At 33.1% G+C, this 25,646-nt stretch overlaps 4 protein-coding genes across 5 annotated transcripts; 3 read left to right on the top strand and 1 right to left on the bottom strand.

The window, feature by feature from the left end:
• Positions 1–659: 659 nt before the first annotated feature.
• On the top strand, positions 660–3,333 carry LOC113516025 (adenosine 5'-monophosphoramidase HINT2-like). Of its 2 annotated transcripts, none has more exons than XM_026900372.3 (3): positions 660–874; positions 1,324–1,438; positions 1,821–2,000. In XM_026900372.3, exons 1-3 carry the CDS (start codon positions 791–793, stop codon positions 1,979–1,981), a joined length of 360 nt encoding a protein of 119 aa, XP_026756173.2. In that variant the 5' UTR covers positions 660–790; the 3' UTR covers positions 1,982–2,000. The 2 variants fall into 2 exon arrangements, with proteins under 2 accessions (XP_026756173.2, XP_026756165.2); XM_026900364.3 differs by lacking the exon at positions 1,821–2,000 and adding an exon at positions 3,077–3,333 and having other exon boundaries at positions 661–874.
• A 315-nt stretch (positions 3,334–3,648) lies between these two features.
• On the top strand, positions 3,649–11,695 carry LOC113516015 (adenosine 5'-monophosphoramidase HINT1-like). Its single transcript, XM_026900351.2, has 3 exons — positions 3,649–3,894; positions 6,049–6,160; positions 11,488–11,695. Exons 1-3 carry the CDS (start codon positions 3,781–3,783, stop codon positions 11,646–11,648), a joined length of 387 nt encoding a protein of 128 aa, XP_026756152.2. The 5' UTR covers positions 3,649–3,780; the 3' UTR covers positions 11,649–11,695.
• LOC128201423 (uncharacterized) lies at positions 8,612–10,934 on the top strand. Its single transcript, XM_052898309.1, has 2 exons — positions 8,612–8,750; positions 9,275–10,934. The coding sequence occupies exon 2, from the start codon at positions 9,280–9,282 to the stop codon at positions 10,318–10,320; it is 1,041 nt and encodes a 346-aa protein (XP_052754269.1). The 5' UTR covers positions 8,612–8,750; positions 9,275–9,279; the 3' UTR covers positions 10,321–10,934.
• Positions 11,696–16,278: 4,583 nt separating the features above from the next.
• Positions 16,279–19,756, bottom strand: LOC128201422 (uncharacterized). Its single transcript, XM_052898307.1, has 2 exons — positions 18,908–19,756; positions 16,279–18,383 (listed from the first exon to the last, which is right to left on the bottom strand). The coding sequence occupies exon 2, from the start codon at positions 18,376–18,378 to the stop codon at positions 16,507–16,509; it is 1,872 nt and encodes a 623-aa protein (XP_052754267.1). The 5' UTR covers positions 18,379–18,383; positions 18,908–19,756; the 3' UTR covers positions 16,279–16,506.
• Between the last annotated feature and the right edge of the window lie 5,890 nt (positions 19,757–25,646).

Below are 25,646 nucleotides of genomic sequence, written 5' to 3'. Positions count from 1 at the left end.
TAACCGCGATTGCTAATTCAAATGTGGCTCCCAAGTTTGGCAACTACTGGCATAACTCCTGATATGTTCAGCAGTGGACTGTCCACTAACGGCTGATATAATGTGTGATGAAATCGAAATAAACTTAATAATACCGAGTATTAGGGCTACGGGAATTATTAAAATAAATAAAAATTGAAATAAAAACTTAATGTTAAGTGGAGCAATCCGCAACGCATTAATGAAAACCGCATTCAAATCGATTAAACCGTTTCTTAAATTAGCGTGCACAAACGTACAGATAAAAATTTTAAAAATCATTGTTTTGGGTTCTGTCGCACTCATAAAGCCCCCTTATAATCGTTTTTCTTATATACCTTCCATCTACAGACAGCAACCAGTTACGATTTTATTGTATATATTGATATCATGGCCGCCATGGTGGTATTATGTCGAGTATCCTATAACATTCCTCAAAGAATGAGCTAGCAAATACAAAACGAATTTTCTAAATCCGACTGGTAGATTCCGAGATTAGCGTGTGTTTAAACAAAGAAAAAACTCTTCCACATTATTATAGTAATATAAATTTCGTAGATCAAGTTGTTGATATTACATTATCTGAGTACATCTACTCTATGAATGTCGGCGGTAAAGTAAAAATATATAAACAGTACGTTTTGTTACATTTCATTATCTATTAGTCAGTACGCGTCATCTTACAAATAAGACGACACCTATCGTGTTCTTTTCAGGTTATTTATGTGTGTATTGAATTAAAACCTATATAGGAACAGTGTTTTTATAAAAAATGGCTGCAATAGATATAGAACAGACTAAAAATCCATATTTTGGCGGGAAATCTCCACCACAGTACATCTTTGAAGATGAACAGGTAATTTTTTTTAATAAATTACACGGCATAATCAATTGGCGTAAAATGTAATTATATTGAGTTTTTATAGATTTTTCATCATTCTTCACCACGTTATCACATTAAAAGTAAATGATATAAAATTTTTTTATTTATATTTTACACTATGTAATAAAGATAATACTACATAAATATAAGATTACTACATACTCTAAATTACGTACCTATATCATGTTAAACGAAATACATGCACTTACTGCTTATATACATAAAGATATAAAACTATCGGAATAATATTTTATTTAAACCAAAATGTTTGCTATTTTTTTTTTTGTTTATTACAAAATTTTTTTTTAATTATCATGATGACTCAGAGCAATTGCTGTACATATCTAACGCATATTATTTTATCTATGCCCCATTATCTTTGCTATCATAATATGATAAACAATAAATATTACCTTTTTCAGTGCATAGTTTTCGAGGCAGATGAAGACAGACAAGCTCCAGTGCACTTCATAGTTGTGCCTAAGAAAGTTCTACCTAGACTTTCTGTGGCCACAGAGGAGGACGAAAGATTGTTAGGTACGCACTAAGTATTTCGCATAAATTGGAATCCATTTTAATAATATTGAAGAAGGTACTAGGTAGCTATCTCATGGTTAACCTTGCTAAGGTACTAGGTATCTATAGTTTGAGAAAATGTTCTAAAGAGCACTTTTTAAACTCTTATAATTATTTTAAAAGGGCGTCCTTTTTAATTTAATAACGTCGGTATATACAACAAATAGACCTCACTTTTAATTTATTTTACTTAATGACTAAAATATTAACGTCATCAGTTGCGACTTTTCAAAGACACCATCGTTTAGTCAAATTAATGACTGAACTATGACGTCATTTTAGAGTCGTGAACGCCTGCCGTTCATTTACACGATATTTATCTATCATTAAAATTACGTCGCAGGTCACCTTCTCATCGTGAGTCGCCATGTTGCTAAATTGAAAGGTATAAGCGATTCAGGGTTTAGGGTGGTAATGAACGAAGGCAAACACGGCGGTCAGACTGTGAATCAGTTTCATATACAAGTGTTCGGGGGACGACAAATGTACTGGCCTTTTGGGTAAAATAAACTTGTGAAATATTTGGAGATTGTTTCATTTAAAATTAATTGTGCTCTATTTTGTTACTAACAAAGAATTGAAAAAAAAATAAGCATTTAATGACGCGCCCATCTAATTCTATCATCAGCCATTTATTACCATCTGTCAGAAGTAGCTACCTTATTAGGTAAGATCTACTTATTGAATAGATATATACATAGGAACTACCTACTTATCTATTTACTTGAATCACTAAAATGTAATCATAATTATGGCCTTCTCCTAACTTTATCATCAGCTCTTAGACTGGACCATAAAATAAAAATAGTATCTACAGATCTCATCATCATCATCATATCAGCCTTTAACTGTTCATTGCTAAACATAAGTTTCCCCCTTGGGAGGTTTTGCCAGTAGTTGCCACGCTTGACAAGCGGACTGGCAACCGCAGTCAGGTTTAGACATGTTTTAAGAGAGACACTGTTGCGCATTTTTCGCCCACTCTTACGACACCCATGGGATAGGAAGCAGTGGCCTATTCTATGCCGGGACCACACGGTCAATCTACGGTTCTAATACAAAATAAAACTAAGTACTGTACCACAAATTAAAAATAATACCTATAAGTACGAATAAATTGGTGGCCACGTTGGCAATAACAAATGTAAAGTTTTCTTTTTTCTATTGATAATTTATGTAACTTTTTTTGTTGTTGGCAATAAATGGTTTCTTTTTTTCTTTCTTTAAATGTATAATGTAGAATCTACTCTCTATCAAAGAGAAGGTTACGTAAGATCTATGAAAATGGTGCCGCTATGTAACATTAAATAATATTTAGATTTATTATTTTTAGTCTAGTTTTGTGATTAAGGCCCATTCTGATGCGGTATTTCTCTAAAATTATTTTTTAAATTAATATTTTATTTTGATAATTTCGTGAATTTACTATTTTAAGGACCATAATAAACCAAAATATAATAATCAGGATTTAAGTCTATTAGAAATTAGATCATATGGCGCTCAGAATTTACCCCATTGTTGACCATTAATAGAGAACAATGTATTAAAAAAAATCTGTCCAAAATATAATGTTTTCGTATTCTCTTTGTATTGTTTCAGGTCACATTTTATTAGTTGCAAAAAACTTAGCAGTTGAAAAGGGCTTACTGAATAGTGGCTATCATGTCATGGTGGACGAAAACTATCGCACCAAGAAATTCATTGGTTTACATGTGTTCGGCAGAGCATTACATCACATGGTTTGGCCTGTAGGACCTGGCAGTAGACTTTAATGAAATTTATTAAATTTGAAAATGTATTTTATTTTATATAGATTATATACCTAACTAAATAAAACACCTAGATACCAAAAATTACTTTGTTCAAACTTGAGAAATCAAGAACGGATCATAAAAACTAAATAGGATGTCAAGATTGCAGAGCCTATTTCATTATTATTTTTAATGATTTTCGAAACTTAGAGCTGTATTAGCTTAGATAAACAAAGTCTTTTAACTACCTAAAAGATAAATATATAATTAGAAACAATATTATTGCACACACAGCTCTCCTTTTTTAGGATAGTCTATTAGTTATATTTTAAGTGCAAATAGAGATTTATTAATAAAGCATTAGTTATCAATTCATTTAAGTATCTGATAAGTACAAAATAAAACATAATCAAGGTTTTAATTTTCTTAATAAGATTTAAATTGAAAATTTAATAAGATCGAAAGCCTAGTATCCAGGGCCGTAAAAATCATTACAGAAAAAATAATGAGTAAAAATGTAGTCTGTTTAAAAAAATTATTCATTCGCAAAATATGGCGGATGATGAAGTAAAATTAGCGCAATCTGCCGTACCTGGCGGAGATACAATTTTCGGAAAGATCTTGAGGAAAGAAATACCCGCGAAATTCGTCTACGAAGATGATCAGGTACAGTTATAACCTAAAAATATATATTAATTAAAATCTAAAACACCGGTTTATAAGGTGGCATCGCAATCAGCTGTTGTGACATTTTGTAGTAACTATTTAATTTAGATACCTATTTTTTTATCATATAAGAAATATTTTTACTACCAACAATTACAAATAAATCAATGATTAGAAATTAATTTTAAGAATAATATTCAAAAATAACCTTACTTTTATGCTACCAAACAACAGATAACAAAATCACATATTAAATTGTTTTAAATACGCAATATTAAAAGTCCTTCGAAATGTATAAGAGTGGTGAATAATCTAAACTACTAAACTGATCTGTAAAGTCAGTCATAGAGTATCTTTTTATCTGATTTAACTATTAAAAATCTGAATTAATTTCATCCAACTTTTTCTTTGCAAATTTTATTTTATGCAACTTAGAATGGCAAACGAGCTGACGACCCACCTTATGGAAAGTTGTTGTTGCTTAATGACATAACATTATACTATTTCGTCCATGATACCCTAAAACTCAGGTGTTATTCCTCTATACCCTTTAAATTCACTGCCATATCCCACCCTTCAAACCAAAACAGCCATGTAAACACAACTACTTTACAGTAGAAACAGGAATGGGACAATGGTGCTCAAGCAAATGACTCTTGTACAGTTTCTCTCTGATAAACTGTTTATTATGCCCATCCAATTAAAATATGAAATCTTTTATTCTGACTGACTATGAACGAACAGTCAAAACTACTAAATGTAGAAAGCTGAACTTTGTAACATAAGTTTATAATAAAGGCATCTGTAAGAAAGATTTTTTTTTTATTTTAAGTTAAATGACAACACATGAGTAAAACCAGGGGCAACAGCTAGTTTTCTATATTAGTGTTTTAGTATAAAACTAGAAAAGGAATAATTATAATTACCTATTTTATGCTGTTTAACTGTAAACATAAATTATTAAGTAGAGGATATATCTTTTAGATAAGATAATACAGAATTATGTGGAAAAATAAAGTATTATGTAATATATATATATATATATATATATATAACAATAATAACAATGTTAGCAAAGGCGAACTTATCTCTAAAAGAGATTTCTTCCAGTCAACCTAACACACCTAATATATGAATACTTTGAAAATAACAATGGAATAGATTCTGAGATGCCTCTTTGAAATGATGAAACTACTACCCAGTTTGAAATGCGATTTCAGCTGAGAAGAACGGGCAAGAAACAGCTGTTAGTTTTTTTTTAATAAGAATTTACCAGTAGAATTAATATTGCAAACTTCATATTGATAAAAGAAAGAAACAAGCTAGAACTCTACCATCAATCCATACTATTCTTAAACAGAACAAACTAGTCCAGTCCAATCATATTGTAATACATAGATAATTTATATACTGATACACTTGGGCAATACCCCAGGGGAATGCTAGTTAACCATAATGGTTTGGGGGGAGTAGGGATTGTTAATAATGGGGTCTAATTGACCCATTGCTAGCAATACACCTTATCAGGTCGACCTCCACACAGTTTCCCCTGGAAATCATCATGGTTAATTACAGTGGTATTCGTCACGATGGGCTAACTGGCCTGCCTTTTCGTCCCCACCTATCATCCCTCATGCAGGCGGGATTACTAATCTATTATCACCCATTAAAAAAAAACCATAATGGTTTCCAAGATAACTGTAAAGATTGATCTATTATCTACTAAGATTGGTATATTACTGGCAGTTATACCATCTCCCCTTTGTCTAGGTCTATATTATAAAGAGACATGGTTTATTCAGGGGCAGCAATGTATGTTTAATGCCTCCAGGGGCATATGCAATACCAGTATAATTCATACATTTCAAATTTCTAAACTCATAAGTTTCATATGTCACCATAACAGCTTATCATCAGGTGGGCCGTATGCTTGTATGTTTGCCACCCTAGTGGTTAAAAAAATTATAAAATTAGATTTTTTGTTTGATTGTAATAGGTAAACTCAAAACTGCTTAACCGATTAAAAAAAAATCTATTGAAAGCTAGGGTTAGTACCATAGGCCGTATTTTATTAAAAAAAAAATTGAGAAGTGAGTTAGAGAGTTAGATTAGTCCATAAATATAATAATTGAAATAAACACTTTCTTTTTTCAGTGTGTGGCTTTCCATGATGTGAACCCGCAGGCTCCAACCCACATTCTGGTTATACCTCGCAAACCTATTCCTCAGCTTTCCAAGGCTGGTGATGAAGATGAACTGCTTCTTGGTAATTCCATTAAGTTTATTAAATACATCATGTAACTTTATTATCAAAGATAAGTTTTCTTTTATTTGTCATTTTGATTAATTATAATTTACTACCTTTTTGCCCACTACTTCATAAGCGTGAAATTTAGAAGAAAACTAATAATAAAGGCCACTTCTCGATGGTGTATCAAGATAAAACATATGCTAGATTTTAAGTTAGACCTTTGGGAATATAATTGTGAAGAGTCTACTCAATTTGTTGCAATATTCGTTATATAATGCCAAAACAAATGTACAGACAAACAGACAAAATTTTAATTTAATAACTACTAGTTTATCTTATGTACAATTTGGTCGAGAAAACTCAATTGGTTTCTGGACCATTCGAGACCCTTAATCTTGAGCGGCTGTAATGCGACCGCAAGCTTTACTGCGCGCCTCCGCCCGCTGAGCGCGAGCTGTAAGCATACGTGACGCTGTTACCGTAAATACGTAAATTAAACAAGTAATTATTAAAATACAATGTCTCCTTACAAAACTTAACAGACAAAATTCCTTAAAAATATTGTTTTGGCATCTGCTAGCCTTATGAATACTCCTTATTTAAATTTTTCTTAAATATCTTTCATGTCCCGTTGTAATATTATAATATTAATAAGCTGGTTTAAGTTTAAAAAAATGGAATCTTAAGGAGTATAGTGGTGAAATTATAGTTGCCTTAATTCTAACAAATGACCACACACAATCATGACCACACACAATCTTTTGTTCAAAAAAGAACAAAATTTATTTTAGCATTAACAAAGATAATGTAAAAAAATAGAATTTAGAACTTCTATTAGAAACTAACATTAATTTATATTTTGCATCTAGCAATTTCAAATATAAATATTAACTTTTTAATTTTCTACTTGGCAACACATACACAAAAAAGATATAAAAATCTGTTGTTGTAATTTCGTCTATACCAATGACTGGCTCCCAATTAATTAATTATTAAATCCATACCATAACATTCTTTATTTAAATATCAAATAGTAACTGTCCACTAGTCATCAGTACAGATGGGCAAAGCACCGGGTTTAAACCCGGTGCTTTGGTAAAAACCCAATAAACACCCATAAACTCCCATAATCACCCAAAAAAATAGGTTTTTACGTATTTTTTTGAAAATATGTAAGTAATACCAATAAATTATTTTTATAAATTGTATTGATCAATTCTACAATATTAAATAAAACGTTAACTAATAATATTTCAGGAAATTTTAAAAATCTATATATAATAAAATGAAAGTAATTAATTTTCAGTGTTTTCATGTTGCAGTTGATCAACATGTTGGCCTTTTGCTTCCCGTAGATACTTTAAAATTTCTTCATAACACCTCGTTCGCACACATGGCCGTATATATTTAAATTCTTGAGCCACTAACAGTCCGAAATACTCATTTCTTTTATCCTCTTCTCCATAAATTAAGCATTTAGAACAGTTTGTTTCTTCTTTCAGTAAATTTTCTTTTACTTTATCCTCGTTTTTTTCTTTGTTGCGACGACGCTGGGTAAATCATCTGGACACTGGGTCTCACTATCGCCAAATATATTTGGAGATCGGCTTCGGCTACGGCTTGGCAGACATTTTTTTCTTTCTACAATTTTAAATTAAATTTATTAGAATAAATGCTTCGAACACACGCGATCTAAGTACCTTTTGTGTTTATTATACCTTACCTACCTAGGTATAAAAAGAGTACTTACGTAGATTTTCTTTTATTAACTGTTTTATACGAAGATCTTGATCTCTCAAATTAGCATCCATTTTACTTCCAGTGATTATCAACTAAATTAATAATCCACAAAGTATTAAATAACGTTTTTATGAAATATTTAGCACAAAAACAATACCCTTTAAATATCGATCGTCAGTAACTGTGGCTGACTTACCTATATTCTAGCAAGCAGGACTGCCAGATGTGAAGGGGAAATCCCCAATAAATTGTTGCATGTGACTGATGATGTGAGCATGTTCGTTTCATAATAAAAATGTTGCCAGGTAACCAAAAAGTCGTATGTTTTTGTGCGAATTACGATCATAATCTTTACGATCGTACATTAAAAAATAGACAAATAATAGTATGAGTACGATTTAAATCGTATATCTGTCAACCCTGCTAGCAAGACAGCGACAAAATCACGTTGCATAACAATGTAGCCCAAGCTTATATCTTATGAAATATACGGAAGAGATACGGACTTAGAAAAAACAGAAATGTTGTTCTTTGTGGAAGTCATTGATGAAATTCTATGTATTTTAGCCCGCAAACTTTCTTCAAACAAAAACAGCGCCATCTAGTATCGAGTTCTGTAATTATCTCTTTGTTTATGGATTTGAAGTAAGACCGCCACGCATGCAATACATTATGACTGGGGATTCCCCTATTCGTCGACGCTGAATATGAGGCGACGACAATCACTGTCAAACGTGTTCACTATTACTCTGACTCTGGTAACGTGACTTCCTGGTAACGTGTTAGGTAGGAAAAGCAGTAAAAAAGTGCATATTAAGGGAGCAGATTTGAAATAATATTTATACTTAACAAGAAATAATTAAAGGTAAGTGGATTTTTGAATGATACAATTATATCATGATCACTTAACAATTTTAACTTAAAATTAGATGTATTATTACAAGCTTTTATTTAGCTTGCGTTATGTAAATAAAAGTATGTAGGTATGTTCGTATGTTGATGCAATTATCCTCAATCCTCAACCGACTGGGATAAAATTTTCCATACACGTTTATTTTGGATGATAGTGCATAGTTAGCTGAGAGTCGTCATTGGATAATAATGGTGGATAGCCTAAGATGTGTACTAGATATTTATTTTTAACATAATATGCGTAAGTACCTAATCGAATTAAAGAAGTTGCTGAGAAAAATACAGAACAATACGATAATAAACTAGCGTCTGCGTTTAATCCTCCGAGGAGATGTAATTTTACAAAGGTTTTTTGTATTTATTTTATTATTTTTTTAATAAATTTATTGTAAATAACAAGAAATAATCATTGTAAAAAAATAGGCACTCTATTGTTGAATTTTCGTCAGACCAACTAATCATCGTTCATTTTTTTAGGTTCAATGGGGAGACCTAAAGATTTACGCATATGGGAGCACTACCGTACTTTACCAAACAAGTCTGTTTCTTGCAAGCTTTGTAATAAGGTCTACAAATTCAGTAATGCTGCCAAAATGCTTCAACATCTTATCACTTGTCCAAAATCTCCAGAAACATTAAAAGACTCTATGAAACTTATAAAAGATAGCTCGTCCAAAACCAAAATGTCTGGACTGTCAGAGATAGAGACAAATGATTCTTTTATAAGCCCCTCGTCGTCTGCTAACACTACAATAAATGCTGAGTTTCAAGACACCGATGATCATATAAAAACAGAATTAGCGAGAGCTATATTTGTAACAGGGACGCCATTATCGATGGTGCAACATCCTTTATGGATACAATTTTTCGAAAAATTGCAACCAAAATTTAAAATACCTTCACGTAAAGCTTTAGCGACAAAATACTTAGATAAAATATATAGAGAAATGCGTTTTGAGTTAAATGAGGAACTAAATGCTTGTAGTTACTTACACCTTCAGTGCGATGGCTGGTCTAATTTAAGAAATGAAGGAATAATAAACTTTCTTATATCAAAACCTCAACCTGCATACGTTAAAAGTTTGAATACAGAAAGTAATCCTCACACTAGTGAATACCTTAGCCAAGAAGTTGAAAAAGTAATGAAAGTGTATGGAGCAAATAAGTTTCTTGTACTTATTGGCGATAACGCTAGAAATATACAAAAGGCATTCGAATTAACAAAACTCAAATATCCACATGTTGTTCCTCTCGGTTGCTGTGCACATATCCTTAACTTGTTGTGCCAAGATATTGTAAAGATACAAGAAGTAACTGTGTTTATTATGCAAGCCATAAATATAATAAAAACTGTTAAAAGGAGTCAACGATTAAGTTCCTTGTTGATAAAATCAAGGCAGGGTGAAGATTCTACACAAACACTAAAATTGCCTTGTGCTACAAGATGGGGAAGTCATGTTACTTCGTTAAAAAGTTTGAAAGCAAATAAGATAGCTTATTATTTATTATTAATTAACAGTTAGAGAAGATGTGGTAATTTCAAGAGATATTAAAGATTTAATTCTAAGTGATGATTTCTGGACGAAGACAGGGGAATGTATAAGTATTTTGGAACCAGTCACTGAAAGCATATTTTACTTAGAGAGCGACCAGAATCGTTTGCATCGCACATACATTACATTTAGAGATGTACAAGCTAAGATACGTTTTGCATTAAATGAGATTTCGACATTGAGCGAAGAAAGCAAACAGCAGATTCTAACATCAGTATCTTCAAGATGCAATATGGCAATGAGGCCAATACATTTTGCAGCATATATTCTAGACCCCAGGACTCTAGGAGTCGAACTTACTCAAGAGGAAGAACTTAAGGGTATGGAGTTTATCTACAATTTAAGCCAACACTTAAGTTTGTCAAATGTAATGGCAGATTTGGCGTGTTATAAAGCTAAAGAAAACTTTTGGGCCAGAGGATTTGTATGGAGCTCATTAGATAGCATTGAGCCCCTAATATGGTGGAAAGGTATTTGTGGTTCCACTGAGTTAAGCAAAGTAGCGATTCGTATTCTATCAGCTCCCTGTACTTCGGCAGCCACTGAGCGTTCCTTTAGTATCCAAGGCTACATACATAATAACAAAAAAAATCGACTTACAACTGAAAGAACTGAAAAAATTTCATTCATTTGTTATAACTGGAATCTTAAACATAAAGCTGAATGCGAGGACATTCAGTTTAATGAAGAAAATACCTTAGAAGCTTTCATTGAGCAAGTAAATGAACATAACAGTTTAGACGAAATAGAGCCTATCGAACCTATACAATTCATCGCTTGTAATAACTCTGAATCTGACAGTGATTGACTGTAGTTTTACATTTTACTTTCATCTCTTTCTTAATAAACTCAAAATCAAATTAAAAGTTTTTTATTCTGTAGGCTGCATAATAATATTGTCTATGTCCAGTATAGTGGACGTCTTGCGGCTGAGATGACGATGATGAAGTACAAAATCATAAACACCCAAAAATTTGGGTGTTTATGGGGTTTAAACCCAATAAACCCAAAACACCCGGTTTTTACCCACCAGACTTTAAACCCACCCAGGTGGATTGCCCATCTCTAGTCATCAGTAAAAGAACCATACAACTTATTTTAACAGTTAAATAAGAATATGCATTTTATCTTGTACAGGGCACCTACTTACAGCTGCTCGAAAAGTAGCCACGCAGGAAGGCCTCGACAAAAGTGGCTTCAGACTGGTGATCAACGATGGACGCGACGGCGCTCAGAGCGTCTACCATCTCCATATACACGTGATTGGAGGTCGCCAAATGGGCTGGCCCCCCGGCTAAAATTAAATACTTTTAATAGCAGTAAACATGGTTTCAATCGCTTCAAATGAGTTTTCATTTTTATAACCTTAATAAAAACCTTACCTTATTAAGAACCAATGACTATAAGACCAGACAAGTATAAAATCTTATAAAATATATGAGTCGAAGAAATAAAATGTTGTTAAAGTTTTTTTTTTTTTATCTTTGAGTCATCCGGTCATTTTAGCTGTTTTCCGGCGCCGCAACAGTTGGATTACAAAATATCAGAATTCTAAGGCGCCATTTCTTAAAAATTAAAATATCAATTTGATATCACAGTATTTACCTGATAGTTTGTGACAGAATAAATATTTAAAAATACTAGTTTCCTGAATGTGTTATTTTTTTGGATTTTTTTTATTCATATTTATCTAAATAATATTTTTTTATGTAATCTTAGAACGGCAAACAAGCTGACGACCCATCTAACGGAAAGTGATAGGTACAGAGCAGGTAAGCAGAAGTAATTATGTGATATTTTTTTTTTTTATTAATTTAATAGGTATATTTTTTTAGGTAGGTATAATTGATCAATTACAATAATCTATACGATACATTTACACAGGAACATGTCTGTGGGTAAATGATAACAGATAGTTTTGTGCGCTACAGATAACATAATATTATTATTACTCTGTGGCTCAGGATCAGGAGAAAAGAGTTTGAATCTTAAGTTTTATAAGAAAAAAAGAAAATACTATTTTTTTATAGTCAGCGAATTTAAATATTGCTCTTTTAATAAAGATTAATTGATCTAATACATATGTAAAGGTTTAGTTTTTCTTTAAAGCATAGTAAGTAGATTTTAAATTTGTGGCTTGTAGTTTTTGCACATTTTATGTTCAACGCTCAAACCATGAACGTTATTCACTTTAAGTCGTAAAGTACTTAATAATTTTGTAAATGCCTACTTTAGGATATTATAGGCTTTAGTATATTTAATAGAAATAAAGTGTTCTTCCGTAATTGAAAAAGTGTTTCGACAAGTCTTTAAAAAAATCGAGGTAAGAATTTCGAATACATTTATAATTCTAATAATAATATATAAAGTTCAAAAAACGGAAAATCTATGCTTAAATTTTCATTAAATAAATTATTATATTTTATTTAAAACTAAATGCAAGTAATAACATATAGCTAAGTAGGTAGTTATTACTTTATTTATTAAATAACAATAAAAATACCTACAATTTTCAGAGCGCGTACAATAAAAAAATAAATTGTATTATAGCATAACAAATACGATTTATATATATATATATATATATATATATATATATATATATATATATATATATATATATATATATATATATATATAAAAGTATAGTATATAGTATAGTAAAAGTTAATAGGTCTTTTGTGGAAATGAGCATAAAACACCGAAGAATATTTTGGATTTACCTTTTAATAAATTTATATATATATATATATAATAAATACACATATGTTTACTTAAATGTACTATGTGTAAAATTATGGGGTCATTAAAAAGCCTGTGCATGATCATGCAAACACTATGCACATTTGTCATTCAAGTAATTGTTCAATGTGTAATAAATAGGCTTTGTTCAATAAATGTTTTTATTTAATAACTGTTTTAAATTTATTAAAAGGTAAATCTAAAATATCCTTCGGTGTCTTATGCTCATTCCCACAAAAGACCTATTAACTTTTACTAAATGATACTTTGGAACAACATGTTTTTATTTGTATCTAGTGTTAAGATTATTGAGGTCACTTAAAAGTTGAGTAGTTTTTGAGTTTATCTATGAAAAAAAAACAGAAAATATTTCAAAACTTTCTTCTTCATAATATTAGTATATTTTTTTTATACCACTGAGGTGGCAAACAAGCATACGGCCCACCTAATTGTAAGTGGTAACTGTAGCCTATGAACATCAGCAATACTAGAGGTATTACATGTGTGTTGCCGACCAAATAAATAAGTTATTACAGTGAGTCCATTTCAATGAGTCTTTTCAATCCAATGAGACCATTGGTAATGTGTTTTTTTAAAATAAAAGGAATAATTACTATGCTTATGCTGTTGGTTTAGGATGGTGGGGCACCAGTGAGGGATGATAGGTGAGTCTGAAAACAGATATATTGGCCCATCTTGATTTGTACCCAGAAAAAATTGCAGTTAATTACTGGTAAACCATGAAGATTTATAGGGAGAACTATGTGGAAGTCAATATGAATGGGAGGGGGACAGGGATTGTTAGTAGTGAGATCCAACAGACCCATTACTAGCAATATACCCTAACAGGTCAACCTCCATGTGGTTCTCCCTGGAAACTATTGTGGTAAATTTTTTATTAATACATCACGATGGACTAACTGACCTGTCTTTACATTCTTACTTCCTGGTGCCCTGCCAACATATACCGTTTGCACAGGCAGATCTAACATTCCATTATCATGCATTAATAAAAAAAACCTGAATGGGATCACTAGTGTCCATAAAATTCATCTCTGAGCTTACTATTGTTATGTGGTCCTGTAAATCACCAGAATACCATATAATAAAAATATATGTAAATATTTCAATATCTTATATAATAAAATTGTAACTTTTTTTCTGCAACTTAGAATGGCAAACAAGCTGGCAGCCCACCTGATGGAAAATGGTAACCATCACCTATAGACATGAGCAGAACCATGTACATAACAGAGTATACTATTTCACCCATGATATCCCCCATGTATTGCCATTCCTGAGGACGTTCTCAGGTGTTATTTCTCTGTACCCTGTAAATGCACTGCTATATCCCACCGTTCAAACCGAAACACAGCCATGCAAACACAACTGCTTCACAGTAGATACATGAATAGGACAGAGGTGCCCAAGCAAACGACTTTTGTACAAAGTCTATCTCTGGTAATTAGGCAATATCTGTAATTGTATGTATCTATAATAAGTTTACTATTGTAATCTTTTGGAGGAAACAATAAAGAGTATCTATCTATCTGTCTGTATATGGGAGATATTTAAGAAAAATTCATAGGAGGTGCTTTAATAAGAGCATCAGAAACTAAAACAATGATTTTCAGTAATATTGTTTGTCTGTATGTTTATTCAGGCATTACCCACACACATGGCACATTTGTATTCCTGAAGGTGTAACTTAAAATCTACAGTATATTTTATCTTAATACACAATCTAGAAGTGAACTCCTTTAGATTTCTTATCTTATTTTTCGCATATGGGGTCAGCTAAGCCGTTGCACGTCGACCCATATGGATCTTTTGTGCTTCCCCCTGCCTTATACCATCATTTCATAGATCCTATGTGTTACCCTAACGATATCCCGCGGTTTAAGATATCTGTAGTCCTCTAGCCCTGGATAAGCCGTTCCCAGTAGACTCATATGCATACTTGCCAACGAATCGCAGTTGCACGTCAAGTGTTCCATAGTTTTCTTGCTTTTCTAATCCACACATGTGAAGTTGCAGCCAAAAAACATAGTTCTCTCATATGATTTTATAATATTTACAGGTGATAATGGCGGGACGGACCATAGACAATATAGACGCGGTCGACAAACACCAATATCAAACTGAACTGCCGTTCGAGGAGCTCGTTGGAGTCGTCGATGCGCATACATTGTGTAGGAGACTGTGTGCAGTATTAAGGTTTATAAACAGTGATCGTACAACGCTAACGTCAGTAAGCTCTATCGCATCGACCCATATAGATGTGATTATTGTGAAAATAGTCCAGAATAGAGACAATCTGCATTGTCTTTTGCACCATCCGTATGTGGAGTGTCGGATGGCTGCAGCGGAAATTATGGATAAATTGAAGGACAATGAACATGATTACAAGTTGGTGTATGGGTACAGTCGTAATAGAAGGGGTAAACTGTAAGTTTTGCAACGTTTTGTTTGTTTATTTGTTATATAGGCTGTTTACTGTCCAGTGCTGAACATAGCCTCCCCCATAAGGGGGGGGGGGGTTGCCAGTAGTTGCCATGCTTGGTGGAAGGGTTGGCAATCGCATTTTGGCTGTTGATGTTTTAAAAGGGACACCGCTGTCCATCCCTCTACCATAATAGCAATAATAAAAATATTTATTTATTTTATATATATTATATTATATACTAGCGCCCCGTCTCGGCGTCGTACGGATGGACATTTTTAACATTTCCCTTCACTGCTCTGCTCCTATTGATCGTAACGTGATGAAAAGTATACTATAACCTGCCCAGGAGTATGAAGAATAATTGTACCAAGTTTCGTTAAAATCCGTCGAGTAGTTTTTGTTTCTATAACGCACATACAGACAGACAGACCAAAATTTTACTGATTGCATTTTTGGCATCAGTATTGATCACTAATCACCCTCTGGTAGTTATTTTGGAAATAGCTTTCATGTACAGAATTGACCTCTCTACAGATTTATTATAAGTATAGATATATTTTTTATGCAACTTAGAATGACAAACAAGCTGACGGCCCACCTGATGGAAAGTGATTATCGTCGTCGACATGAGCAGTACCATGGACATAACAGAGTATACTGTTTCGTCCATGATACCCCCCATGCGTTGCTATTCCTGAGTACTCAGGTGTAGAGATGGGCAATCCACCTGGGTGGTTTAAAGTCTGGTGGGTAAAAACCGGGTGTTTTGGGTTTATTGGGTTTAAACCCCATAAACACCCAAATTTTTGGGTGTTTATGATTTTGTACTTCATCATCGTCATCTCAGCCGCAAGACGTCCACTATACTGGACATAGACAATATTATTATGCAGCCTACAGAATAAAAAACTTTTAATTTGATTTTGAGTTTATTAAGAAAGAGATGAAAGTAAAATGTAAAACTACAGTCAATCACTGTCAGATTCAGAGTTATTACAAGCGATGAATTGTATAGGTTCGATAGGCTCTATTTCGTCTAAACTGTTATGTTCATTTACTTGCTCAATGAAAGCTTCTAAGGTATTTTCTTCATTAAACTGAATGTCCTCGCATTCAGCTTTATGTTTAAGATTCCAGTTATAACAAATGAATGAAATTTTTTCAGTTCTTTCAGTTGTAAGTCGATTTCTTTTGTTATTATGTATGTAGCCTTGGATACTAAAGGAACGCTCAGTGGCTGCCGAAGTACAGGGAGCTGATAGAATACGAATCGCTACTTTGCTTAACTCAGTGGAACCACAAATACCTTTCCACCATATTAGGGGCTCAATGCTATCTAATGAGCTCCATACAAATCCTCTGGCCCAAAAGTTTTCTTTAGCTTTATAACACGCCAAATCTGCCATTACATTTGACAAACTTAAGTGTTGGCTTAAATTGTAGATAAACTCCATACCCTTAAGTTCTTCCTCTTGAGTAAGTTCGACTCCTAGAGTCCTGGGGTCTAGAATATATGCTGCAAAATGTATTGGCCTCATTGCCATATTGCATCTTGAAGATACTGATGTTAGAATCTGCTGTTTGCTTTCTTCGCTCAATGTCGAAATCTCATTTAATGCAAAACGTATCTTAGCTTGTACATCTCTAAATGTAATGTATGTGCGATGCAAACGATTCTGGTCGCTCTCTAAGTAAAATATGCTTTCAGTGACTGGTTCCAAAATACTTATACATTCCCCTGTCTTCGTCCAGAAATCATCACTTAGAATTAAATCTTTAATATCTCTTGAAATTACCACATCTTCTCTAACTGTTAATATTTGCAAAGCTATCTTATTTGCTTTCAAACTTTTTAACGAAGTAACATGACTTCCCCATCTTGTAGCACAAGGCAATTTTAGTGTTTGTGTAGAATCTTCACCCTGCCTTGATTTTATCAACAAGGAACTTAATCGTTGACTCCTTTTAACAGTTTTTATTATATTTATGGCTTGCATAATAAACACAGTTACTTCTTGTATCTTTACAATATCTTGGCACAACAAGTTAAGGATATGTGCACAGCAACCGAGAGGAACAACATGTGGATATTTGAGTTTTGTTAATTCGAATGCCTTTTGTATATTTCTAGCGTTATCGCCAATAAGTACAAGAAACTTATTTGCTCCATACACTTTCATTACTTTTTCAACTTCTTGGCTAAGGTATTCACTAGTGTGAGGATTACTTTCTGTATTCAAACTTTTAACGTATGCAGGTTGAGGTTTTGATATAAGAAAGTTTATTATTCCTTCATTTCTTAAATTAGACCAGCCATCGCACTGAAGGTGTAAGTAACTACAAGCATTTAGTTCCTCATTTAACTCAAAACGCATTTCTCTATATATTTTATCTAAGTATTTTGTCGCTAAAGCTTTACGTGAAGGTATTTTAAATTTTGGTTGCAATTTTTCGAAAAATTGTATCCATAAAGGATGTTGCACCATCGATAATGGCGTCCCTGTTACAAATATAGCTCTCGCTAATTCTGTTTTTATATGATCATCGGTGTCTTGAAACTCAGCATTTATTGTAGTGTTAGCAGACGACGAGGGGCTTATAAAAGAATCATTTGTCTCTATCTCTGACAGTCCAGACATTTTGGTTTTGGACGAGCTATCTTTTATAAGTTTCATAGAGTCTTTTAATGTTTCTGGAGATTTTGGACAAGTGATAAGATGTTGAAGCATTTTGGCAGCATTACTGAATTTGTAGACCTTATTACAAAGCTTGCAAGAAACAGACTTGTTTGGTAAAGTACGGTAGTGCTCCCATATGCGTAAATCTTTAGGTCTCCCCATTGAACCTAAAAAAATGAACGATGATTAGTTGGTCTGACGAAAATTCAACAATAGAGTGCCTATTTTTTTACAATGATTATTTCTTGTTATTTACAATAAATTTATTAAAAAAATAATAAAATAAATACAAAAAACCTTTGTAAAATTACATCTCCTCGGAGGATTAAACGCAGACGCTAGTTTATTATCGTATTGTTCTGTATTTTTCTCAGCAACTTCTTTAATTCGATTAGGTACTTACGCATATTATGTTAAAAATAAATATCTAGTACACATCTTAGGCTATCCACCATTATTATCCAATGACGACTCTCAGCTAACTATGCACTATCATCCAAAATAAACGTGTATGGAAAATTTTATCCCAGTCGGTTGAGGATTGAGGATAATTGCATCAACATACGAACATACCTACATACTTTTATTTACATAACGCAAGCTAAATAAAAGCTTGTAATAATACATCTAATTTTAAGTTAAAATTGTTAAGTGATCATGATATAATTGTATCTTTCAAAAATCCACTTACCTTTAATTATTTCTTGTTAAGTATAAATATTATTTCAAATCTGCTCCCTTAATATGCACTTTTTTACTGCTTTTCCTACCTAACACGTTACCAGGAAGTCACGTTACCAGAGTCAGAGTAATAGTGAACACGTTTGACAGTGATTGTCGTCGCCTCATATTCAGCGTCGACGAATAGGGGAATCCCCAGTCATAATGTATTGCATGCGTGGCGGTCTTACTTCAAATCCATAAACAAAGAGATAATTACAGAACTCGATACTAGATGGCGCTGTTTTTGTTTGAAGAAAGTTTGCGGGCTAAAATACATAGAATTTCATCAATGACTTCCACAAAGAACAACATTTCTGTTTTTTCTAAGTCCGTATCTCTTCCGTATATTTCATAAGATATAAGCTTGGGCTACATTGTTATGCAACGTGATTTTGTCGCTGTCTTGCTAGCAGGGTTGACAGATATACGATTTAAATCGTACTCATACTATTATTTGTCTATTTTTTAATGTACGATCGTAAAGATTATGATCGTAATTCGCACAAAAACATACGACTTTTTGGTTACCTGGCAACATTTTTATTATGAAACGAACATGCTCACATCATCAGTCACATGCAACAATTTATTGGGGATTTCCCCTTCACATCTGGCAGTCCTGCTTGCTAGAATATAGGTAAGTCAGCCACAGTTACTGACGATCGATATTTAAAGGGTATTGTTTTTGTGCTAAATATTTCATAAAAACGTTATTTAATACTTTGTGGATTATTAATTTAGTTGATAATCACTGGAAGTAAAATGGATGCTAATTTGAGAGATCAAGATCTTCGTATAAAACAGTTAATAAAAGAAAATCTACGTAAGTACTCTTTTTATACCTAGGTAGGTAAGGTATAATAAACACAAAAGGTAGATCGCGTGTGTTCGAGCATTTATTCTAATACGAGGTCTGTAAAGTTCGTATAAAAGTGTTCTGGAATAATAAACACAAAATGCTTCAGTTCTGGTCTTAGATCGCGTGTGTTCGAAACCCCGTCGCATTTAAGAGCAGCGCGTCGTAATAATAAATTTAATTTAAAATTGTAGAAAGAAAAAATGTCTAAAAAGATTCAGAGAGGGCCGAGAAAGCGTTCAAGATGACCCACGTTCAGGACGTCCTTCCACTTCACATTCCGACGAAAACGAAAGAATCTCCGTCGTTTAAATATATTTGGAACTTCAAATGAAAAAAAATTGCGATTCCGTGAGTTTTTGAGAAAAATTCCAGTGTCCAGATGATTTTTGGGGGACATAAATGAGATAAAAAAAGCCAGCGTCGTCGCAACAAAACGAAAAAAAAGGGGATAAAATTGATTTACCTGAATAATTGTAAAATAAAATTTTTAAAAAACTTTTATACGTACTTTCCGGACAAACCTCGTAAATTTAATTTAAAATTGTAGAAAGAAAAAAATGTCTGCCAAGCCGTAGCCGAAGCCGATCTCCAAATATATTTGGCGATAGTGAGACCCAGTGTCCAGATGATTTACCCAGCGTCGTCGCAACAAAGAAAAAAACGAGGATAAAGTAAAAGAAAATTTACTGAAAGAAGAAACAAACTGTTCTAAATGCTTAATTTATGGAGAAGAGGATAAAAGAAATGAGTATTTCGGACTGTTAGTGGCTCAAGAATTTAAATATATACGGCCATGTGTGCGAACGAGGTGTTATGAAGAAATTTTAAAGTATCTACGGGAAGCAAAAGGCCAACATGTTGATCAACTGCAACATGAAAACACTGAAAATTAATTACTTTCATTTTATTATATATAGATTTTTAAAATTTCCTGAAATATTATTAGTTAACGTTTTATTTAATATTGTAGAATTGATCAATACAATTTATAAAAATAATTTATTGGTATTACTTACATATTTTCAAAAAAATACGTAAAAACCTATTTTTTTGGGTGATTATGGGAGTTTATGGGTGTTTATTGGGTTTTTACCAAAGCACCGGGTTTAAACCCGGTGCTTTGCCCATCTGTACTCAGGTGTTATTCCTCTGTACCCTGTAAATTCACTGACATATGCCCACCCTTCAAACAGAAACACAGCCATGCAAACACAACTGCTTCACGGTAGAAACACGGATGGGACAGAAGTGCCCAAGCAAACGACTTTTGTGCAAAACCTCCCTCTGGTAAAAACGGTTGATAACGACTTATACGATTATTATTACCACTTACTATGTAGTGCGGTTGGTACAGATACAACCTTTATCTGTATTAATGAACTAATGGATTTTTTAATGGGTCATAATGGAATGGTAACCCCGCCTGTGCTATCGGTATACGCTGGCGGGGCACAAGTGAGAGATGATAGGTGAGGATGGAAAGGTAGGCAAATTACCCCATCGTAACGAATTCAACGATAAATTAGTTACGGCGGTTTCCAGGGGGAACCACGTGGATGTCGACTTGATGGAGTATATTGATAGCAATGGAGACTAACCTCCCCATTACCAACAATCCCTTCCCCCCACTGACAATCCCTTCCCCCCACTGACAATGCCTTCCCCCCCACTGACCTGCAGTTAGCCTATCCTGATGAATACACCTAGCACGATGTTTTTCAGGAGGGACCACGTGAAGGGTAAATTGCTGGTAATGGGACTAGTAGTTTACATTACTAATCCCCCCTCCCCCCACCAAGGAGTGGGTTACGTTATTTATCATACTGTATACTTATATATTTTTTGTTTACAGGTTGCTAACATTCACAAAGTTATATATAAACAAGTTATTTAATTCAAACTCAAATGGAAGTATTCAAACTGAGTGTGCAAACGGTACGAGGTGAGTTTTCTGTCTGTCCACTGCTAAACATAAGCCTTTCCCATAAGGGGAGTTTTGCCAGTAGTTGCCACGTTTGGCAAGCGGGTTGGCAACCGCAGTGTTTGAATAAAGTGAATATGTGAAAATGTATTAATTGCTATAATACATATATAACCGTATGTATAACCGGAATTCTATTAATTATATTTGTTGTTTCCGACTATTGTTTCGACTCTTCATATTATTATGAACATTAGTTTTGAAAATAAAACGAAAATAATATATATTTGGTGAAAATGTTTAGTTTCGTTGTTTAGTTACTACGCGCACACACATACACAAGCACGCGCACGCACACGCACGCGCACCCACGCGTACCCATGGGCACCCACCCGCACGCACACACGTATAAGCATTCGTACGCTCACGCGCTTGCGCTCGTACACGCATACTTACGCGCTCGTACATGCACACTGCCGCGTTCGTACACGCACATGCACACACGCACGTATGCTTGCAAGCGCGCACGCATACATAAGTATTATGAAATACACATTAAAAGTCTTAGTAATATAATACTAAAATTTTAAAAGTGTATTTTTAATATTATACTATATTTGAGAATAGGGTGACCATGCGTCCTGATTTATCGTTTCGATTACCATTGCAGCTACTTTTTAATGCCACTTAAAATTTTGTATTACAATTTATGTTTACCGTTGTCATGTTAAGAGTAGGTGATCAGTTACCCTCCCGTTTGAACCTTTTGATGTAATCTGGGATTCTTTTTACCTTTAACCGACTTCAAAAAGAAGGAAATTCTCAATTCGGTTGTATTTTTTTATGTTTGTTACCTCATAAGCCCGTCAGTTCTAAGCCGATTTGAATTTTATCTAAAATTATATATTTACAGATTGGTCCCATGGAAGTTTTATCAAAATCGGTTCAGTAGTTTAATTATTAGAACCAAAATAACTGGTTTTATCAAAATCGAAGTTGTTTTTTTCTTTGGGACACAATCTTTTAATAAAAATGTCGATTTTAGATAGATTATTCTAGAAAAATGTTTAGTTACATGTTTTAAATGAATGCTAATTGATTGGCCCATTGTGATGAATATACCTGGAATTCCTGAGTTTCCAGGGGAGGGCACGTGGAGGTCAACTTGACAGGGTATATTGCTAACAGTCCATATTACTAACACCGAGGCGGGTAGATAGACAAATAATTTCTTTATTCAAATCAATTAATATTATTCATAATTCTTTTTTACATATAATCATTTTTTTTTGAAAATCCGTTATTTTTTCACAAGTACTTGCTCCATGTCACTTTTTAAACTATCATAATTCTTTATTATAGCAAATAACATGCCAGGAATACTACTTTTAATAGGTTTAGCCATTTTAAATCCATAATTAGGAAGAAAAATAAGTGATTACATATGAAAGGGAATCAGTGACACTTAGATTGACAGAATAATAATGTTGCCAACATGAAAGTTTCCAAAAATAATGAGTGACACAACTCACTGGCCAAAACTATAACAAATGCAATATGTGTACTACAGTGATGTAAAAAGGCAACATCTCAGTGAGTTGTTTGTTTAATAAGCAAACGGCTGATTTTCAATTTAAAAAAACGATTCTTAATTTCTGAGTTTAGTTGGCATTTATGGCCTGAAAGAGTTCCCAAAGGGACTATACTGGACATAGACAATATTATTATGCAGCCTACAGAATAAAAACTTTTAATTTGATTTTGAGTTTATTAAGAAAGAGATGAAAGTAAAATGTAAAACTCACCATTTATGTGTGAACATTTCCAGACCAGTTTCCCAGTCAACGCCAGAAAAACAGAATGTACAAAACAATAAGTCACCAACGACAAAATGCGACGGAAGTACAGTAACAGACGAGTTTAGAACACTCTGGCTTCAGACCACGCTCGATTTCATAAAAGACGGCACTCGAACAAATTTAGAATACCCCGAAATGTCCGTGGTACAGGCGGAGTTTATATGCTCTTTGTTTTGGCAGCATTACAGCCCGAGTGTTCAAAAAACAAATATGGCCGACTGTGTGCCAGTGTGGGAGGCTATGAAAATAATCGGTCTCAAATACGAGTTTAGGTTGGCATTTATGGACACGTTCAAGACTGATGCGTTGTAAGTTTGAAATTGTTAGAAACGTGACATGTACTGTATACTTTGTATACAGGGTGGAAGAGACAGGTTGGCCAAAACGGAAGGTGTAAGTAACTACAAGCATTTAGTTCCTCATTTAAACTCAAAACGCACATAGTGATAAATAGCTGATTCCTCCCCATTGAAAAAAAAATGAACGATGATTAGTTGGTCTGACGAAAATTCAACAATAGAGTGCCTATTTTTTTACAATGATTATTTCTTGTTATTTACAATAAATTTATTAAAAAATAATAAAATAAATACAAAAAACCTTTGTATGGCAAATTATAGTTCCACCGGAAATCCACCACGGTCATATAATTAACGATTCTTAATTTTGACGCCGCGCAATGTATTCGAAATTTTACGACGTACTGTGCTCCATACGACGCAAGATATTTACACTGCGCGGTCAACGGCGTTTCTTCGTAGGTAGTTTTCGTACGCTAGTGGCTTTCACTTTACGCAGCTAATTCCGCGAGTCGCGGTATGTTTTTCATACAAATATTACATCCTGGTTTTTGTTATTTTATAGTTTATATTTTATATAGTTTTATATTTTATATTACACTATAAAATATTATTATTTCTTTATATTATGACATAATATCATAGATACATGATTTAGAATGAGATAAAACAAAAAAAAATTTTTTTCGGAAAAAATTACCACTTGTTTTCAGTTCAGAATAATGATGTGAATTCACTGTTTCAGTTTTTGCCAACCTGTCCCTTACACCCTGTATATTAATTAATAGCTATGTCCCAATCTTTCCGACTTTTTTAAAACCACCCCTTTACTACAACTTACCTTTACTACTTACAATCAATAATACGAAAAAAATTATATAACCTTCTAAGACGAAGCCCCAATATATTTACATGTTCATGTCGTGCCTATAATTTTAAATAGTCTATGTCTAGAATTGTTGTGCTATGCTTTTCTAGCAGCAAATAAATGAAAAAAAAAAAACAAAAAACACTACTGGCTCTATCAAATCAGTAACATGTATTCTAAATTTGAAAATAAAAGTTTTATATTTTTTTCCGGGTGTTGTAGGTGTCCAGACATGCAGGTGTTCAAAGTAATAAGGTCTCCACTGTGGGTATAAATTTTAATCTATACTTGCAGCTAGTTTTTTTTTTTATTTTCATGCTGGCTTGGGCATAATTATCTAAGAGGTTGATACACCATCCTCTATCTTGTTATTAATTTTGGCATACTTAAAAATTGGTTTTGCATGTTTATTTTGAGGCCATTTTTATGGTTTTAAAAGACGAGAAGTAACGCAATTTTATGTAGGTTATATAGGTAGATGTTTGACTTTCAACCATCAATTCTACTCTTGAATCTAATACCGATATCAATCCAATCTATTGCCAATGACAATTTTATACTGCACTCATGAAACGACAGTTAGGAATTAGGTTATAATTGGGATCGGTTTATAATACTTTGCATTGACAAGTTACACTAATATGCATCTATCAGAACAATGTGGAACCATTATGTCGCTAGTGTTGCTAGCCGAGAGTGCGAAAAGTCTCAATTATAATATCGATCTATTGGAATTTATTTCAAGGTTTACACAGGTTACAATAGTCTTAATTCTCGTTTTTTAAAACCCATCAATCATGCAACGCGAAAGTTTTGAAGCATATTATTGAGGAGTCCAAAAAAGTGAAATTAAAAAAAAAATGTCAAAATTAACATTATGAATAATAATGATCTCTAAATT

The sequence above is a fragment of the Galleria mellonella genome, unplaced genomic scaffold, assembly GCF_026898425.1.
Source record: "Galleria mellonella isolate WM207_F2 unplaced genomic scaffold, CSIRO_AGI_GalMel_v1 utg424, whole genome shotgun sequence".
Classification (NCBI taxonomy): domain Eukaryota; kingdom Metazoa; phylum Arthropoda; class Insecta; order Lepidoptera; family Pyralidae; genus Galleria; species Galleria mellonella.
Note: the sequence above shows the minus strand (reverse complement) of the source record. Positions and strands in the feature narration are given on the sequence as shown.

Bases quoted from the DNA above. Each gene is read 5' to 3' on its own strand.
- LOC113516025 (XM_026900364.3), top strand. From the start codon at position 791: ATGGCTGCAATAGATATAGAACAGACTAAAAATCCATATTTTGGCGGG. The intron at 875-1,323 runs GTAATTTTTTTT...TACCTTTTTCAG, and splicing joins ACATCTTTGAAGATGAACAG to TGCATAGTTTTCGAGGCAGA. The intron at 1,439-3,076 runs GTACGCACTAAG...GTATTGTTTCAG, and splicing joins GGAGGACGAAAGATTGTTAG to GTCACATTTTATTAGTTGCA.
- LOC113516015 (XM_026900351.2), top strand. From the start codon at position 3,781: ATGGCGGATGATGAAGTAAAATTAGCGCAATCTGCCGTACCTGGCGGA. The intron at 3,895-6,048 runs GTACAGTTATAA...TTCTTTTTTCAG, and splicing joins TCGTCTACGAAGATGATCAG to TGTGTGGCTTTCCATGATGT. The intron at 6,161-11,487 runs GTAATTCCATTA...TATCTTGTACAG, and splicing joins TGAAGATGAACTGCTTCTTG to GGCACCTACTTACAGCTGCT.
- LOC128201423 (XM_052898309.1), top strand. From the start codon at position 9,280: ATGGGGAGACCTAAAGATTTACGCATATGGGAGCACTACCGTACTTTA.
- LOC128201422 (XM_052898307.1), bottom strand. From the start codon at position 18,378: ATGGGGAGACCTAAAGATTTACGCATATGGGAGCACTACCGTACTTTA.